Raw genomic sequence first — 20,882 nt, forward strand, 5'->3', positions numbered from 1 at the left:
ATGAATTTATGTGGTGAGATAAATTATACATACATAAATTATTAGGCACAATCGATGATGGTTTGTCTTTAATGTTCAGGATCGAGTCTGACCACCAATGCTCAATCAATTGTCTTGGATGACTCTAAGAGTGAAATGCTAATTGAACTAGAGAGATTGTATTGTATAATCTGTATAACAATTAAGAATCTCATCATGTGAATATTTTTGTTCCTAACTTGCTTATAATTATCATAAACAGGAAGCAAGAGAATGAAGAGGCCATTAACATGTTAGTACAAACTGGTGGTTTTTTTGAAAAGAAAGTGTTGCGCTCACCCAAGCAACCTCTGCAGATTACTAAAGTGGAACAAATGTTGCACAAGAAAGAGGTGACTTACTTTATATTGTACTTGCATTGTCACCAAAATTTAGAAATTTATTTTCAAAAAATCTAGTTAGACATGTGTATTTGATTTTTTACATATATAATCACAAAAGTTTATGTGATGAAAAAATGCACGCGCCCAACAAGAAATTTTCTAGATTTAATTTTTATATTTTATTCATCTAAGAAATCGGGTTCAATTCATATACTACATTAGGTAACATTGGGAAAATCAAAAGAAGATTTGTTAGCAAATGAAAAAAAGTCGTGCACTTAGATCTTTCTGAAGATTCAAGTATTCAATTATTATTACAAGATTTAGTGCATTTTGCTAAAGATTTTCATGATATGTTTTCCACAAGAAAATTATAATCATGGCTTAGTGAAAGTAAGGATTCTTCTGATCACTTTGAACTAATGTTGGTGAAACTTTTAATATTCTTTTCCATGAGTAGTGAGTTTTTGACTTTTTTATTGCAATGGAGAAATTGTATAACTAATATAAGAATAATGATTGATCTAACAATATTTATATTGGTTTTGTAATGTTAGATGATGTTGATAGACCTGAGAATTTTGATGGTGCACATTTGGATATGCCTCTATCAGGTAATAGTCAGACATGATAGATAGTATTTTAAATCTTCTAGAATTTATTAATCGAGCAAATGATGAATAATATTGTGTCATTGTTAGAAATTTCAAAAATAAAAAAGAAAGCTAAAACCATTAGCATGAGGTCATAAAGTCTGGTGAACATGAAGATCAAAGATCCTCAGGCATGCACATCTAAACATTCTAATTTTAAATTGATATCGCCTATGTTAATCTATTCATGTTTTGAACTACCACTTATTACTATTGTGTAATTACCATGAAACGTATAAAACGTATGTACCAGTTACTTGCTTAGCTCCAACAACTTATAAAACGTATGCAAATATAATTAAGCAACTTTATTTGTAGATGAATTTGTGGAGAGAGCAACTGATTGCAAACTTGTTGAAGATTCTCATATGGAGTCACGTCTACCTTTGGCAGGTAATTATTCAACCAATTAGATAAATTTTCTTTTTTAATATTCTTCGTTGTTAACAATACTAACTCAATCATTTATGCACACTATACCAGGAGAAACATAACCTTGTGGCAAAATCAGCATAAAAGACTAAAATAACTCAAGCTAAGGACAAACATGTAGCTAAAGGTACAAACTATTGTCATTATATAGACACTTAATCTTTGAAGTGTTCTTGTATGATTGATGGGTGTTTCTGTGCAACATTATCGGCAAAGAAGGCAAAGAAAATGAAGTCTAATATCTTAAAAGACAAGATACAAATCATATCCGATTCATCCCACCAACTTACTAAAGTGGTTGTCGAGCATAATAAAGGTTAGTATTCTACATGAGGCAACGGTGTTAATAGTTCTAAATCAAATCATCAACGATATAGGATATTATGCAAATTCATTATGTTTGTCATTAACTAATTTTATTAATATTATCAACTTTTAGGCAAAAGAGTCTCACAAACACCAACACTCAAGTCAAAGAGTGGCAGAACAATCAAGCGAAGAATATTGGACTAATGAAGTGAAAGATTTTATGAGACTTTGAAACAACTTGTGTATGTACTTTGTACAATTCTCTAGCTATGACTTTTGGCTCTATTTGTCACGACCGCACTTGCTAAGGATAGCAAATTCGGGGAAACCGCGACTAAGGGAGGGGATTTAGGAGCGGGAGTTAGAAAGGGGCATATTCGGTTTCTTAATGACTCGATTTGTATAAGGAAATCAATCGAAATATCTAGATATCAATGAAGGCCACAAGGGGACCGTACATAATATTATCCCAAAACGGGGTACTCAATAGTTTTAGTACATTATTAAATAATACATATTGTTTGACATAATATCTTAACATAATCAGTGTTCGCAGCGGAATAACAATAACTTGAGTATATGTATGAAGACATATACTCTACTCTGAGGTAATCATCCTAGTTTGACAAAGCTCCGCTTGCACACTACATCCTCGATCACCGCTCAACCTGCACATTTAAAAATACATGCAGGGCTAAGTACAAAAGTACTTAGTGGACACTTGCCGAAATTTACATACATGCATAATATTTTATTGTCAAGCCTTTCAATAGTAGTAATATACGAGGGTTTTCTTTTAAAGACTCGTATTTACCAAACATAATATCATTTCTTTCATCAATAACCCGCGCAGGTATTTCATATCATTAATCACCATATCAGTAACTCGTGCCGAGAGGGAGGCCTCCCTCTACGGACACTATGATCGGCCAACCCGCTAGATGACTCACGATCACAAGGTGTACACTAATTCCGAAGGGATTTACGGTCCCATCCAGAATCCGAATTCGATTAACATCAGATAGGCAATTAATAATAAAACATAAAGCATTTAGGCATTGACAATATCATTTAAATTCATAAGCATAAAGTCTTAACAATTCTAATATATAATTTTAGTTTATACATAGAAAGCCTACCTGAATAGCAGACTCACGGTTTAGCTCTAACTCTGGTGCTTGACCTTTAATCCGAGAAAATAAAATAAGATTCTAATTCTCGAAAAATCTCAATAAATGAGGATGCGTGAAATGATTATGCATGACTCATATTCCTTTAATTAAATTATGAGATGCTAATCCTATTTAAGGAATTAAAGCTCGTCTTATGAGGTCGGATTATTAATCTTTAATAATCTACTCATTTTAAAAATAATCTAATTCACTTACTAATTAATAATTAGTAAGTCTTAAAATCTTCTCTAATTAAACTTAATAGAATAATTATGATGGCCCGATAGGAATTTAATTCGAGCCCAAATGAATAAATTCGAAGCCCAGTGCATTAATAATATTAGGCCCAACATCAATTAATTTCTAGAGCCCAACAAATGAGGCCCAAGATAAAAATCATGAAGCCCAATAAGTGAGCCCATCATCACCCTTAAAAAAAATTAGTAAATTTTAATATTAATCACTAATTAAAAATAATTAGGATTAATAAAGAAGCCTAAAATAATAACTCTTATTGGGTTAAATAAATAAATTTCATTGGACTTAATCAATTAAATCGTAGGAGCCCAAGTAATAATTAATGTGGACTGGAAAGAATTAATCTTATCTCGTCAAAACCTTAAACTCAAAACATTATCACATAACTATCATTTAGGTTCGAAACTATTTATTCGAACATCAACATGCGCATTAATCATAACTCGTTCTATTTATGTCATCAAGTCAAATATTCCGTCATTTAAAAACAAATCCTATAATATTACATAGATAAATTATATCATCATAGATCATGCTTTCTTATTTTTAAAATCATTTAATCATTTTCGAATAATCCATATTAATAAGTCATTTTGAAAAGAATTAATTTAAATGAGAGTTTAACTCGAAATATTTCATTTTATAATCCATTTATAAATACTTGAAATAAAGAACTCCATTTAAATAATTAATTTAAAGGTCAATATATAATTAAATTAATCAAGCTCAATTTAAATTAATTATTAAGAGCTCAAATAATTTAAATAGATATAAGCCCAAATTAATTAGATAAATTAAGTCTATCATGTTTTTCTTTGAATAAGGCCCAAACAATTTAATTAAAATAGGTCCAAATCCTTTAATTAAAAGAAGCCCATCAGATTTTATTTGTAAAGGGCCGAGCCCAAACATTTAAATCGAAGCCCATCTGTTAATTAAATAAGGGCCCAAACACTTATTAAAATCGGCCCAAGTCTCGGCCCAAACAATTAATAAAATCGGCCCAAATAATTTAATTAAATCGGCCCAAACAATTTAATTAAATCGGCCCCAGAATTTAATTAAATCGGCCCAAGAGTTTAATTAAATCGGCCCAAGAGTTTAATTAAATCGGCCCAAGAGGGAGCCCAATATTTTCGGCCCATACCCGGCCCAGTCGAAGAAGGCCCTCTCCTCTCTTCCTCTTTATTTCTCACGCCTCTCTATCTCTATCACTCTACCGACATTCACGCTTCTCTCTCTCACAATATCGGTTCTCTCCCTCAAAATCAAGAAACGGACACTGTTCATCATCTCTCTCTCGCTCGATCCAGCCGCCTCTTCTCCCTCCAAGATCTGCCGCCGCCGCCTGCTCTAACCTCGGCGAGAATCGCCGGCTCCGACGCCTCCCTCACTCATCGTTCGGCTGGCGCGCCGCCTCGCCGTCGCCTCCGCTCTCTCTCTCACGACTGCCGGAACAAGATACAGCAGACGCACGCCGCTGTCAAAGCGGTGCGCCGCCGCTGCCGCCTCCGTCGTCCTTGCAGCAGATCCGCTGCCGCGTCAAGACCACGGCCACCGCTTGGGTCGTCGGGAGCCGCTGGAGCTGCTGCTGCTGCTTCGCCGGGAGTCGACGGATCTGGCCTTCAGCCGTTCGTCTCGCTCGGAGCTCCCGCCGCGTTGGCTTGCACGGAGTCGCCGCCGACTGCAGCTGCTTCGCCGGGAGTCGACGGATCTGGAGTTGCTGCAGGCTCGTCCGGTGGTCAGTGGCTCGCTGGAGGAGCGCCGCCGCCGGCCGCTGCTGTTGGCAGCAAGAGCCCGGCAGCCACCTCTCCCGGAGCCGCCGTCGCCGTGAGTCGCAGAGCTCCTGACAATCCACCATCCTTTCTCTCTCGTTTTAACACTCACGATAGGTTCGTAAATTTGAATAATTTTCAGAAAACTCAACTGTAAAGACTTGATTTTGAAATGAAAACTTGGTTTTCTGTATTCCTAGTGAGATACAAATTCTAATTCTGATTTCTTGTGAAAGCTTTGATGCGTATACAAATTCTGTAAACTGTAAACAAAATCATATGTGATCTCATTCATGTTGAATTTCTGGATAATGCTATGTATGAAAAGGAAGAAAGTTGCGTGTAATACCTTCACCGAATCTTGTCAAAAGAAAACTCTGCGTTTAAGAATTTGCTTGTTTTAGAGCTGAAGTGTTTGGATGAATTTATAGATGGGTCTCTGCGACAATGAAATCTATGAATGTGGAATTTTTGTGGGTGAAAATCGGCTGTGGTTTTAAAGAAAAATGGGGTGGTTTGGATGGATGAGGATTGTGGAATTTTTTTCAACTTACAGGTATGAATACCTTCAGCCTGCATGTATGACTGAAGAATTTCCTTCAGCATGCGTAGTAAGAATTTCTTCAGCATGCTTAGGATTCAGCATGCTTAGGATTATTCAACTTTAATCATAAAAAAAATCTAAGAGATTAATATATAATTATATGGTTCCAAACTCATTTAAATACATTAAGACATATAAGCCTAATTCTTATTGAAGCATAAAAATCCATTTGAGCTTGCTTCTAACATAAATTAAATTACTCATGGGCTTAAGTAAAAATCGATAAAAGATTCATATTTAACACTTCAGTGTTAAATTCTCCATAATAAATTAATGGACTCAAAATATATTTTGAGTGCATCATCTATTGAAAATAAAAAAAATAAATCATCACATATATAAATTATCAAATTCATATAAGTTCGTATTTTATTAATGGATGCTGAACTCTAATTACCATAATCAATCCTTAAATCAGTAATTAAAAGTATATAATCCTTAATAAAAAGTCGGGTCGTTACATACTATCCCCCTTAAAAGAAATTTCGTCCCGAAATTTGCATACCTATGTGAAAAGTTCTGGGTATTTTTCTTTCATCTGGTCCTCAAGTTCCCACGTTGCTTCTTCCGGTCCATGGTGTCTCCACAGTATTTTGACTGACGCGATCGATTTATTCCTTAATTCTTGCACCTTTCGGTCCAAAATGGCTTCAGGTTTTTCTTCGTACGTCAAGTCTGGGTTAAGAATCATTTCATCTTGGTGAATCACGTGTTTGGGGTCAAACACGTACCGTCTCAGCTGTGACACGTGGAACACATTGTGGACGTTTCCAAAGCTAGGTGGCAGTGCCAACCTATACGCTACGGGACCTATTCTTTCAAGGATCTCATAAGGTCCTACAAAACGGGGTCTCAACTTACCCTTAACACCGAATCTAATGATCCCTTTCGAGGGTGATATTTTAAGGAAAACCTTGTCTCCAATCTGAAATTGTAGTTCAGTTCGTCGGGTATCAGCATAAGACTTCTGTCTGTCCTGAGCCTCTTTAATTCTTGCTCTAATTTGGCGGATGGTCTCGATCATCTCGCTTACTGCATCTGGCCCAAGGATTTTTCTTTCACCCACTTCATCCCAATAAAGTGGTGACCTACACTTCCTTCCATACAGCGCCTCATAAGGTGCCATATCAATGGTTGCCTGGTAACTATTGTTGTAGGCGAATTCGATCAATGGCAGCACTGATTCCCAACTTCCTCCTCGGTCTAGCACCACTGTCCTCAACATATCTTCAAGGGTCTGAATTGTCCTTTCTGATTGTCCATCTGTTTGAGGGTGAAAGGCGGTGCTAAAGTTTAATCTCGTTCCCAACTCTTTCTGTAAACTGATCCAAAATCTAGAAGTAAATTTTGAATCTCTATCTGAAGTAATGGATATTGGTATTCCATGTAGCCGTACAATCTCACGAATGTACAGTTGGGCTAGTTTTTCCGATCCATGGGTAATTAGAATCGGTATAAAATGAGCGCTCTTCGTGAGACGGTCTACTATTACCCAAATAGCTGTGTTGCCCCTATTTGTCTTGGGTAAACCCGTCACGAAATCCATCGCTATGTGCTCCCACTTCCATTCTGGGATTTCCAATGGCTGTAATTTCCCATATGGTCGTTGATGTAAAGCTTTCACTTGCTGGCATGCAAGGCAACGCTCTACAAACGAGGCTATATCTCGTTTCATCCCGTCCCACCAAAACTTCTGTTTTAGATCTTGGTACATTTTGGTACTTCCGGGATGAGCGGTATAGGGCGTGTCATGAGCTTCACTCATGATCTCGTTTCTGAGTTCCTCGTTATGGGGAACACACAATCTTCCTTCAAAAAGAACTGCGTTATCCGTTGCCTCTTGGTAGCCTCCTGGCGTGCCTGTTCGGATCTTGAGACGAACTTTTTCCAAGCTCTCATCCGCTCTCTGGGCACTGACGATCCTTTCTCTGAGGTCTGGGACGGCTACTAGAGTTGCAATAATTGCTCTTGTCGTTGCCGGTGGCTGAACCACTTCTATCTTCAATTTGTCAAAATCCCTTACAAGCGTGTCTTCTTGAGTGAGAAGAAGTCCTAACTCGGATTGAGTTTTACGACTTAAAGCATCAGCTACTACATTAGCTTTTCCCGGGTGGTAGTTGATACCGCAATCGTAATCCTTCACGAGCTCGAGCCATCTTCTCTGTCTCATGTTCAAGTCTTTCTGCTCGAAAAAATACTTAAGGCTTTTGTGATCAGTGAAGATTTCACATCTAACTCCGTATAGATGGTGTCTCCAAATTTTCAAAGCATGCACAATTGCTGCTAGTTCCAGATCATGAGTGGGGTAGTTCAATTCATGTGGCCTTAGTTGTCGCGAGGCGTAGGCAATGACCTTTCCTTCTTGCATCAACACACAACCTAGCCCATTTTTGGACGCGTCTGTGAAGATCACGTATTCTTTATCGGCTGCTGGAACTGCTAGCACTGGCGCAGTTGTCAATTTCCTCTTCAGCTCTTGGAAGCTGGCTTCACACACTTCGTCCCATTTGTACTTGATTCCTTTACGAAGTAATTGCGTCATTGGTCTCGCTATTTTAGAGAATCCTTCGATGAATCTCCGGTAGTATCCTGCCAAACCTAAGAAACTTCGGATTTCATTAGGTGTGGTTGGTGATTTCCACTCGCGCACTGCTTGCACCTTGGCGGGGTCCACCTTGATTCCATCTGCTGATACGATGTGCCCTAGAAACATTACTTCTTTCAACCAAAATTCGCACTTGCTGAATTTGGCGAACAACTTCTCCGTTTTTAATGTCTCCAGGATGATTCTTAAATGATTTTCATGCTCTTGGTCATTCTTAGAATAGATGAGAATATCATCTATAAATACTAAGACAAATTTGTCTAAGTATGGATGGAAAACTCGATTCATGAGGTCCATGAATACTGTCGGTGCATTGGTTAGACCAAATGGCATGACAATGAATTCATAGTGACCATATCTTGTGCGGAAAGCGGTCTTAGATATATCCTCTGGTCTGATCTTCAGTTGATGATAACCAGACCTTAAATCTATTTTTGAGAATACACTGGCTCCTTTGAGTTGATCGAACAAATCATCTATCCTTGGAAGAGGGTATTTGTTTTTAAGCGTCAGTTTGTTCAACTCTCGATAATCAATGCACATTCTCATGGTTCCATCTTTCTTCTTGACAAAGAGTACAGGCGCTCCCCAAGGCGAGACACTGGGTCTGATGAAACCCAAGTCCAAGAGTTCCTGTAGTTGCACCTTTAATTCTTGTAGTTCCTTTGGGGCCATCCTGTACGGTGCCTTTGATACTGGGGCAGATCCAGGTTCTAGATCAATGGTGAAATCTAGTTGCCTGTCTGGAGGTAGTCCTGGCAATATTTCAGGAAAAACTTCTGGAAAGTCTCGTACTATTGCCACATCTTCCACCTTCTTGTCTTCACTAGCTTCCCCGTTTAGGTAGACGAGATAAGCTGTGCTTCCTTCCTTCATCATCTCTTTTCTGGCTTGTAATGCGGATATCACTGGTACTCTTTTCTTCATACCTATGCCGTGAAATTCCGTTGGTTCCTTTCCAGGTGGTCGAATAGAAATTTTTCGTTCACTACAAAGGATGGTGGCGTGATTCTCAGCTAGCCAGTCCATTCCTAAGATCATATCTACGTCCCACATGAGCAGAATATTAAGATTGTTCGCTACCATCTTAAGTTCTCCTATTTCAAATTCTACGTTCGAGCAAACATGTGTGGTGGTAGATCTTTCTCCTGAGGGTGTAGTGATTATTAAGGCACACTTAGCTCGTTCTGATTCGATTTCTAAGGTATCTACGCAAGGGGCAGATATAAAAGAATGCGAGGCACCAGTATCGAACAGAATCATTATGGAAAAACCTTTAAGCTTGCCCATACCTGCCAGGTTTCCCTGGTTTTTCTCGGGCTGGTTTTGGGTGAGAGCAAAGGCTCTCGCCTGCTGCGGCAATGGTTGCTGCCGCCTCTGTTGCTGTTGGCGCTGTTGGTGCTTGTGTTGGTATTGCTGCTGGTATGGCTGTTGTTGGCGGGGCTGGTGTTGGTATTGCTGCTGGTATGGCTGTTGTTGGCGGGGCTGGTGTTGCCCTGGAACTGCCTGCAGGGGCTGGGCATAAGTGGCCCTGATTGCCGCGCCCTGCTGTTTGTTGGGGCATTGTGAGGAGTAGTGGCCCTTCTGGCCACACGTGTAGCAACTGTCAGTTCCAGCCTTACAGACACCACGATGTGGTTTGTGGCATTTTGGACAAAGGGGAACTTCATTTTGTCTTTGGCTGCCTCCAGCCGGGGCAGGACCCTGTTGCTTCCCTTGTCCTTGTTGCTGATATTGTCCAAACGGCGCATTTCCTTGCCATGGCCTCTTGTTAGTCTGGTTTTCATTTCCTCTATGGTCGTTCCAGTTGCGCTTCCCTTTAAAGTTCTGAGGGCGTGCAGGTGGGTTGGCTGGCGCTGAGGTCTGTGGCGGAGCCAACCTTTCTACTGGCATCGCAGCTTCGATGTCCAGTGCCCTGTTCAAAGACTCAGTGTATGAGAGTCCACCATGACTAGCTAGAGTCATCCGAATCTCGTGCCTCAGACCGGCACAAAATTTCTCCGCCATTTTCTCATCAGTATCCACCTGTTGTGGAGCATAACGCGATAGATCGCAGAACTCTCTGTCATACTCTGTCACCGTCTTCTTCCCTTGTTTCAGGCTATAGAACTCAGCCTCCTTCTTCTTTCTGTAGCTTTTGGGAATATACTTATCATATAATCCCGTCTTAAAGTCTTCCCAAGTGTATGCTGCCCATTGTTCGGGAGTCAGAGTCTTTCGGCGGGCTTCCCACCAAAAGTCAGCCGATCCGGCTAGTTGGAAAGACATACACGAGAGTCGCTCCTCTTCTGTGCAGTGTAGGAAGGTGAAGATACGCTCCAAGGCGCGTATCCAAGCTTCGGCCTCGGCTGGGTCGCCTGTCCCAGTGAATGTGGGCGGATTCTGTCGAAGAAACAGTTCTTCAGTCCTTCTAGCAGGGGGTGGAGGGGGTGGGGTAGGTTCCCTATCGTTTCGCCGCCCTTCAGGTATTTCATCGCGATTTCCATCATTGTTAACGTTTCTCCTAGGGGGGCGACCTCGTTTAGGCGGCATTCTGCAAATTACAAACACCCTTTTTAATACATTCTATACAGGAATCTCTAAGGCAATTAATAAAGAATTGTTTGTCAAAATTAACTTATCATAACTCCAAAACTAAGATATTAACAGGAACCGTTGCATACACAAGTCACATTATTCAAAGTTACTACATTCTTAACTGACTTGTGAAGAATAAAACCCGTAGAGAAACATAAAACATATACGAGATCATCGCAGAAAGCCCATGCTAGGGTCATTTATATCTCATGGAAAATTTTCTCATCGAGGGCTTTTACATTGTCAACCCAAAAATGTAAGTAAAGTCTATCTAGTACTCCCTATGATGTATCGGCTTACTAGTTAAGCAATCACAAAAGGGTTTTTATTTACGGAACGTCCTAGAGACCAACATTTCCGTACTAATGCTAGCTAGAAACAACATAAATAAAATCATAGTCATTGGAACGAATCATCGTTTCCGGAGTACATCCACAAGCTAAAACTATCAAATTTGTGAACTCTGAGTCGCGGTACGACTGTTCCTTGGTGACGCCAGGGGGTCCTCTTCTGGATCCTCCTCGGGGTCCTCCTCCTCATCCTCCTCGGGGTCCTCCTCCTCATCCTCGCCCGGCTCCCAGCTGGGCAACGGAGTCTCTCCCTGGCCCTCGCCTGTCTCCCGCATGATCTGGGCTGAGCGGAAGATGTCGTTCACCATCTCACGGATCGGATCATCTCTGGTACTGATCCTGACCGTGGTGCGAGGCTTGATCGGAGCTGGAGGTGGCACGGGCTCGGGATGAGTACTCCTCATCGTACCATACGGTACTGTACCATCATCATCCTGCATAGGGGCTTTGCCCCTATCTATGAACTCCCTCAGATTGGACATGACCCTGTCAGCGTTGGCCATGGCAGTCGAAAGCCTTGCTTCTGCCGTAGGTATCATTGGTGGTGGAGGAGTAGTGGCTCGGATCGCTGAGTCAGGAGGCGATGGGAAATCCCTGCGAGCCCGTGGACGAGAAGGGCCTGCCTCGTCATCGTGCCTACCACGGCGCCCTAGAACTGAGGCTCGTGGTGGAGAATCTCGTGGCATGGCCATCGGAGACTCAGGGGCAGTAGCGGGTGTCTCCGCTGGCAAAGGCGTCCCCACCTGTACGTAGTCTCCCGGAAGGATGTAGGGCCCTAGAGGAGCACGGCCCCACAAAGTGAAACAGATCTGAAGCTCCGCAATAAAGCTAGGGAAGTCTCCCATGAGGTCGTGGTAATCTTCTCGGCGAAAGATGTAGTGGGCAGAAATCTGCCTAGCCCATCCCTGCCACTCGGAAGGTAACAGTAAGATCAACCTCTGGATACCGTCATACCCTGATACTCCATGTGCACTCGCCTCGACCCAGTGTCTGTGAAAACCTGCGAGGAACTGTCCGAGGTTATCCCCGTGACATGGAGCATAGGTACGGTAGGACTGCTCGACCTCCTCTGGACTAGCCCATGGGGGCAGTGGTCGTCGTCGGGTGAAAACAGTCCTCGCCATCTAACAAAGGAAGTTCTATCGTCAAAAGTAGCACACGACAAGTAACTTAAGGCGATAAGGTTCTAAATATCTAAAATCGGAAAACAAGTTCGGTTCAATAACCATAACGTGCAAAAACTCCTCATCATCTAAATCTAGCATTTACACAAGCCATACAGGTTCTTAATACTTAATCACAGATTACCAATTCGACTATCATATAGTTCTAGTGTCGTTGTTTTCCGAACTTAGGGCTTGTTATGTGATGATGATATTTTCTTAAATCTAGCAACGAGCACTAAAAGTTTCAACAAAATAAGTTCAAAAAGGCCAAGCTAATTCGAGATCTCATCGTAGAAAAACACTCGAATATTTAAGCTATGCCCATGCCATCAACGTACTATTGGCGTTCGTTACGCTGCTCAATCTTCATGCTCGTGGTTTCATCATGCGACCCTTCGTGTAATTCTTCTTTCTCTATTTCGACCGTCATTGTCGATGTCATCGTAACATGAAGAAAAAGTTAAGGCATCTCCCTAAGTTCTCTTCTATGTTCCGTCGTGAGAGTGAGCATATATAACTTAACAGTTCTAAGTTCTTGTGATTCATACCGTAGTCATACTTATTCATGCTTCATACATTTCAAGAAATTAACTTAATTAAAACTTGAAAGTACTTACCATAACCTCCGTTGAGCGTGACGAGATGTAGTGCCAAGCTTTTGTCAACTAGTTCAAAAGTGTATTAACTTACTTAATCTAGACTCAACTTAGAAGGAATGAGTAGTACTCAGAGCAAAAGAAATGCTCTGATACCATTCTGTCACGACCGCACTTGCTAAGGATAGCAAATTCGGGGAAACCGCGACTAAGGGAGGGGATTTAGGAGCGGGAGTTAGAAAGGGGCATATTCGGTTTCTTGATGACTCGATTTGTATAAGGAAATCAATCGAAATATCTAGATATCAATGAAGGCCACAAGGGGACCGTACATAATATTATCCCAAAACGGGGTACTCAATAGTTTTAGTACATTATTAAATAATACATATTGTTTGACATAATATCTTAACATAATCAGTGTTCGCAGCGGAATAACAATAACTTGAGTATATGTATGAAGACATATACTCTACTCTGAGGTAATCATCCTAGTTTGACAAAGCTCCGCTTGCACACTACATCCTCGATCACCGCTCAACCTGCACATTTAAAAATACATGCAGGGCTAAGTACAAAAGTACTTAGTGGACACTTGCCGAAATTTACATACATGCATAATATTTTATTGTCAAGCCTTTCAATAGTAGTAATATACGAGGGTTTTCTTTTAAAGACTCGTATTTACCAAACATAATATCATTTCTTTCATCAATAACCCGCGCAGGTATTTCATATCATTAATCACCATATCAGTAACTCGTGCCGAGAGGGAGGCCTCCCTCTACGGACACTATGATCGGCCAACCCGCTAGATGACTCACGATCACAAGGTGTACACTAATTCCGAAGGGATTTACGGTCCCATCCAGAATCCGAATTCGATTAACATCAGATAGGCAATTAATAATAAAACATAAAGCATTTAGGCATTGACAATATCATTTAAATTCATAAGCATAAAGTCTTAACAATTCTAATATATAATTTTAGTTTATACATAGAAAGCCTACCTGAATAGCAGACTCACGGTTTAGCTCTAACTCTGGTGCTTGACCTTTAATCCGAGAAAATAAAATAAGATTCTAATTCTCGAAAAATCTCAATAAATGAGGATGCGTGAAATGATTATGCATGACTCATATTCCTTTAATTAAATTATGAGATGCTAATCCTATTTAAGGAATTAAAGCTCGTCTTATGAGGTCGGATTATTAATCTTTAATAATCTACTCATTTTAAAAATAATCTAATTCACTTACTAATTAATAATTAGTAAGTCTTAAAATCTTCTCTAATTAAACTTAATAGAATAATTATGATGGCCCGATAGGAATTTAATTCGAGCCCAAATGAATAAATTCGAAGCCCAGTGCATTAATAATATTAGGCCCAACATCAATTAATTTCTAGAGCCCAACAAATGAGGCCCAAGATAAAAATCATGAAGCCCAATAAGTGAGCCCATCATCACCCTTAAAAAAAATTAGTAAATTTTAATATTAATCACTAATTAAAAATAATTAGGATTAATAAAGAAGCCTAAAATAATAACTCTTATTGGGTTAAATAAATAAATTTCATTGGACTTAATCAATTAAATCGTAGGAGCCCAAGTAATAATTAATGTGGACTGGAAAGAATTAATCTTATCTCGTCAAAACCTTAAACTCAAAACATTATCACATAACTATCATTTAGGTTCGAAACTATTTATTCGAACATCAACATGCGCATTAATCATAACTCGTTCTATTTATGTCATCAAGTCAAATATTCCGTCATTTAAAAACAAATCCTATAATATTACATAGATAAATTATATCATCATAGATCATGCTTTCTTATTTTTAAAATCATTTAATCATTTTCGAATAATCCATATTAATAAGTCATTTTGAAAAGAATTAATTTAAATGAGAGTTTAACTCGAAATATTTCATTTTATAATCCATTTATAAATACTTGAAATAAAGAACTCCATTTAAATAATTAATTTAAAGGTCAATATATAATTAAATTAATCAAGCTCAATTTAAATTAATTATTAAGAGCTCAAATAATTTAAATAGATATAAGCCCAAATTAATTAGATAAATTAAGTCTATCATGTTTTTCTTTGAATAAGGCCCAAACAATTTAATTAAAATAGGTCCAAATCCTTTAATTAAAAGAAGCCCATCAGATTTTATTTGTAAAGGGCCGAGCCCAAACATTTAAATCGAAGCCCATCTGTTAATTAAATAAGGGCCCAAACACTTATTAAAATCGGCCCAAGTCTCGGCCCAAACAATTAATAAAATCGGCCCAAATAATTTAATTAAATCGGCCCAAACAATTTAATTAAATCGGCCCCAGAATTTAATTAAATCGGCCCAAGAGTTTAATTAAATCGGCCCAAGAGTTTAATTAAATCGGCCCAAGAGGGAGCCCAATATTTTCGGCCCATACCCGGCCCAGTCGAAGAAGGCCCTCTCCTCTCTTCCTCTTTATTTCTCACGCCTCTCTATCTCTATCACTCTACCGACATTCACGCTTCTCTCTCTCACAATATCGGTTCTCTCCCTCAAAATCAAGAAACGGACACTGTTCATCATCTCTCTCTCGCTCGATCCAGCCGCCTCTTCTCCCTCCAAGATCTGCCGCCGCCGCCTGCTCTAACCTCGGCGAGAATCGCCGGCTCCGACGCCTCCCTCACTCATCGTTCGGCTGGCGCGCCGCCTCGCCGTCGCCTCCGCTCTCTCTCTCACGACTGCCGGAACAAGATACAGCAGACGCACGCCGCTGTCAAAGCGGTGCGCCGCCGCTGCCGCCTCCGTCGTCCTTGCAGCAGATCCGCTGCCGCGTCAAGACCACGGCCACCGCTTGGGTCGTCGGGAGCCGCTGGAGCTGCTGCTGCTTCGCCGGGAGTCGACGGATCTGGCCTTCAGCCGTTCGTCTCGCTCGGAGCTCCCGCCGCGTTGGCTTGCACGGAGTCGCCGCCGACTGCAGCTGCTTCGCCGGGAGTCGACGGATCTGGAGTTGCTGCAGGCTCGTCCGGTGGTCAGTGGCTCGCTGGAGGAGCGCCGCCGCCGGCCGCTGCTGTTGGCAGCAAGAGCCCGGCAGCCACCTCTCCCGGAGCCGCCGTCGCCGTGAGTCGCAGAGCTCCTGACAATCCACCATCCTTTCTCTCTCGTTTTAACACTCACGATAGGTTCGTAAATTTGAATAATTTTCAGAAAACTCAACTGTAAAGACTTGATTTTGAAATGAAAACTTGGTTTTCTGTATTCCTAGTGAGATACAAATTCTAATTCTGATTTCTTGTGAAAGCTTTGATGCGTATACAAATTCTGTAAACTGTAAACAAAATCATATGTGATCTCATTCATGTTGAATTTCTGGATAATGCTATGTATGAAAAGGAAGAAAGTTGCGTGTAATACCTTCACCGAATCTTGTCAAAAGAAAACTCTGCGTTTAAGAATTTGCTTGTTTTAGAGCTGAAGTGTTTGGATGAATTTATAGATGGGTCTCTGCGACAATGAAATCTATGAATGTGGAATTTTTGTGGGTGAAAATCGGCTGTGGTTTTAAAGAAAAATGGGGTGGTTTGGATGGATGAGGATTGTGGAATTTTTTTCAACTTACAGGTATGAATACCTTCAGCCTGCATGTATGACTGAAGAATTTCCTTCAGCATGCGTAGTAAGAATTTCTTCAGCATGCTTAGGATTCAGCATGCTTAGGATTATTCAACTTTAATCATAAAAAAAAATCTAAGAGATTAATATATAATTATATGGTTCCAAACTCATTTAAATACATTAAGACATATAAGCCTAATTCTTATTGAAGCATAAAAATCCATTTGAGCTTGCTTCTAACATAAATTAAATTACTCATGGGCTTAAGTAAAAATCGATAAAAGATTCATATTTAACACTTCAGTGTTAAATTCTCCATAATAAATTAATGGACTCAAAATATATTTTGAGTGCATCATCTATTGAAAATAAAAAAAATAAATCATCACATATATAAATTATCAAATTCATATAAGTTCGTATTTTATTAATGGATGCTGAACTCTAATTACCATAATCAATCCTTAAATCAGTAATTAAAAGTATATAATCCTTAATAAAAAGTCGGGTCGTTACACTATTACACCGTGTCGGTGACATTCTACTAGCATTTTGAGGTTTACCTTTTGCATGTACATTGTATATGCCTCGATTTAGTTTTTGGTTTAATGCGATATGTTTATATAAGGCGTAATATGTGAAAGGATACTTAAATGGTTTTTATATAAATTGTATTGTGTAGATTGTTGCTCCTATCTGTACAAATTAAATACTCTTAACTGTATTACAATTGTGACCTACAAGTCATACTATAATATGTTACACTTAAAAATGATTTGACCAGCGCCGTTATTGGTCCCATAATTCACGGAGCAATTATGGAAACACCGCGTCTTACGCGGTGCAGAATTTCTAGTATATAAATGTATCTGTGTGGTTTGCATTTCACAACTCATCTTCATAAAATTCAACTTGAAATTACTCGGTAATTGATGGTGTTATGCGCGTCGATCGAGACTCTATGCTACTTGTGTGTATATATAGTTGGCATTTGTAAGCTTATGGGTCAATCCAAAGTCGTCATGCAAGCACCACATGCAATCTAGTCTAGTCTACTGCATATTAATGCACAGTTTTGGCACACCATTTTTTTCCCGCCAAAGCACACATTCTTTTATCCAGTGTGTAATTGTTGTAAAATTTGTCTAATGGAATTTGAGCATATCTGCATTTTCTACTATTCTGTCTTTTTCTGTTTTACTTTTTGCATGTGAAATTGCAGTCAAAAACCGTCATTTTATGTTGTATACAGCTGGAAACAGCTGCATCAATTAATGCTGATTCCAAAAATTCCCACCTAAACTAACATTTGAAATTCAAATCACCCACTTTTGGAGCCATTTTGCTATCTATAAATATGACATTTCACATATCATTTTCACATTGCAAACTTTCTTTCTCAAATATTGGTTATTCTGCAAAATTTCTTTCTGTAATACTCCCTCCGTCCCAAGAAAGTTGGCCACATTCTTTTCGGCACGGAGATTAAGAAAGGGATAGTTAGTGGAGATTAAGGGTGGTCCCCTCAAATTTGATGTACTTTTTGAAACTTAATTAAATTGTTAATTTCAACTAACTTAAGGGTAGTCCAAGTGTTTCTGTTCCATTTTTCAAGCCGGCGCCGGCACCGGCGCCGGCGCCATCAGCTCCGGCGACGACTGTCAACATCCAAACCAAGAAATTGGCTGTCAAACCAAAAAATCAATTCAAACCATTTTCTATTCCAAAAAATCAATCCAATTTTCACCAAAAAATCAAACCAAATTCTTGAAAAACATTGAGCAGAGAGAGGAAGACGGCGACGCCACCGCCGGCGACCGCGACGCCGCCGACGACGACAATCACCCCAAATCAGACGACGACAATCAACCCAAATCAGACGGCACCAAAACCAAATCAGACCCCAATCAAAACCAAATCAGACCCTGTTTCTCGCCCCAAAACCAGACGCCGCCGCGGCGTACTCCTTTCTGAACCGCCGCCTACTCCCTTCCGGCTCCAGCCCTTGCTCCTAACCCCTCTTCCAACGATTTTGCCTGAGCTGAGAGGCGGCGCAGATCAGAGAGACGGCGGCCATGGGGTCGCGGTGCAGACAGAGGGATGACGGCCATGGGGTCGCGGCGCAGACAGAGAGACGGCGGCCATGGGGTCACGCCACCTCAGATCTGGGCGAACTACCCCTGAATCGCAAGAATCGGAACCCTTGCTCACCGGAGACGACGATAGATTCAGACGGGGAGTCGCGGCTCTTCCTATTTCCGGTGACATGGAGGTCAGAGGTGGGGCGAGAGGGAGAGAGCAGATGCCAGGGAGAGGGAAAGGGTCGGCGGTGGTCGCGGCGAAGACCACGACGACGGCGGCCGGAAGGGCGAGAGGAGGCGGCGGCGACCATGGGGGTGGCACCCGCCGGAGAAGAAGAGAGAAGGGGGTGGGGCGCTGGGGGGAGGTGGTGCGTGTGTTAGTGTGTGTTTCGTGTGTGTGTGTTTTTAAATAAAGGTGATTTAGATTTAATTAGAAAATTTTAATTGAGTGTAGAAGATAGGTTTAATTAGGTGTAGATTAGTTGATTAATTATAGAGTTTAATTTGGTGTAATTTTTACCCAAAAAGGAAAGTAGCCAACTTTAGTGGGACGCCCAAAAAGGAAATGTGGCCAACTTTAATGGGACGGAGGGAGTATTTGGTTATTCTAATTCGTCTGTAGGTTTTTTATGTTTTTGTGTGGTTCTTTTCTGCAAACTCTCTTTAATATTTATGAATTTTCTCAGCCGATCAACACTCAATCTTTCAATTTCAATCTGCAAAAGCCACAAAAAAAAACGTTTTAGTGTATATTCAAGACAATGGAGCAGGGAAGTATTACATCTCAGATCTGCAAAAGCCACAAAAAAAAACGTTTGTGTATATTCAAGATTTAGAAGCACATTGGCAAATTTCATATCACCCCTAAAAGGCTGGTTTCCTCATGTTAATTTTTCCACAAAATAAATCAATACATTATAATCACATGCAAATACATATATATATATATACATCTCCATAGGTTTCAAATCCAATAATATATTGTATATTTGTAATCTATATCTTAATCTGTGGGAAATTGTGACAGAGGACTACGAAATCATTTTCATTAGTTTTTAATTTATTTGTCTCAAGAACATTATTGTACACAAAAAAAAAGTTCAATGTATATATTTCTGTGGATGCTTTCTTTCATTTTCCAACCCATCGTGTTTACTTTCAGCATGCGTTCCATAATTGTGAAAAAAAAGTGTAAAATAGCCAAGTTAGAGAAACTATTTCAAATAGGAAAACTTTGTTTTAATAATCATAGTGTTTGGTAATTTGAAACGGTTTCAAAAGAGATTTGCGCAAATTTATGAATAGAATGTAAGAGAGGCGAGAAGAAGAAGCGATTGATGATGATACCTGACAAACAATGGCGGAAATGGCGAGACTGTGAGTGCGTAGGAGAGGTGAAGAGAGAGGAGTGACGTGAGAGATTGTACCGTTAATCTGCAAATTAGCTCCAAAACGCCAGAAACCAAAATAAAACACATATCACCAAGGCTACAGAAGAGCACCAAAGAAACACAACTAATTAAGAGTACACATATTTAGTTATGTAGATCTAACAAAATAATACCATAAACTCAAAAAAAAAAAAAACGAAAAAACTAATATGCAAAAAAAATTAAGATCTTACTCAGTATTAAAAAAAGCTAATATGCAAAAAAAAAAAATATCAAATGATATTCATAGATCTACAAAAATGATACTACTATAAAATAATTAAAAATTAAAAATTGAAAAACGAAAAAAAAAAACAGATACTGTATTATTCATACGAGGGAGAAGGCCGAGATCAGGAATCTAGGGCTTGCGCGACGCCGTCGTTTGAAACCCGGACGGCGGCGGCTGGATACGGGAGAAACACATGGGAGGCGGCGGCGAATTTATCGTCATTGAGGAGGGAGGCGCTAACGCAGCAACGCCACCACATCTTCGTACGGTGGTGGAGGAGCCCGCCTCTAAGGTTACATAATATGAAACCCGAACGGCGGCGGCTGTGGGCTGTGCAGAGAGGGGCGGCGAGTGATTGAGAGGGAGACAATCGGCGGTCGTGGCTTGTGGAGAAGACTTGAATTGTAGAAGATGTTTGGAGGGTTGGATCTGCAAAGTGATAACGGCAAATCTAATGAGAGAGAATTTTGGGGGAAGTGGAGAAGACTCTAGAACTCAAAAGCAGCGGCTGAAACCCTAAAACTGAATGCCTCTCTGTATTTATATTATGCTGTGTTTATTGAAGAATAAATATTGTGGTTGGGGCTCTCGAAAATTAGTAGTAGAGCTTTATATTGAATGCTGTATAGTTATCTGCCATATATTAAAATGTTA

General features: G+C 40.0%; 1 protein-coding gene across 16 annotated transcripts in view; it reads left to right on the forward strand.

The window, feature by feature from the left end:
* LOC130995214 (uncharacterized) overlaps positions 1–2,037 on the forward strand; it is a 31,994-nt gene extending 29,957 nt beyond the window's left edge. For 12 of the 16 annotated variants that reach the window (XM_057920407.1, XM_057920409.1, XM_057920406.1 and 9 more), the window contains 4 exons: positions 242–371; positions 920–976; positions 1,334–1,408; positions 1,887–2,037. In XM_057920407.1, coding sequence (XP_057776390.1) covers positions 242–371; positions 920–976; positions 1,334–1,408; positions 1,887–1,988 — 364 coding nt within the window. In that variant the 3' untranslated portion in view covers positions 1,989–2,037. The other 4 variants (XR_009092090.1, XM_057920408.1, XM_057920412.1 and 1 more) reach the window with 4 other exon arrangements.
* Positions 2,038–20,882: the final 18,845 nt, after the last annotated feature.

The sequence above is a fragment of the Salvia miltiorrhiza genome, chromosome 7, assembly GCF_028751815.1.
Source record: "Salvia miltiorrhiza cultivar Shanhuang (shh) chromosome 7, IMPLAD_Smil_shh, whole genome shotgun sequence".
NCBI classification, from domain to species: Eukaryota; Viridiplantae; Streptophyta; class Magnoliopsida; order Lamiales; family Lamiaceae; genus Salvia; species Salvia miltiorrhiza.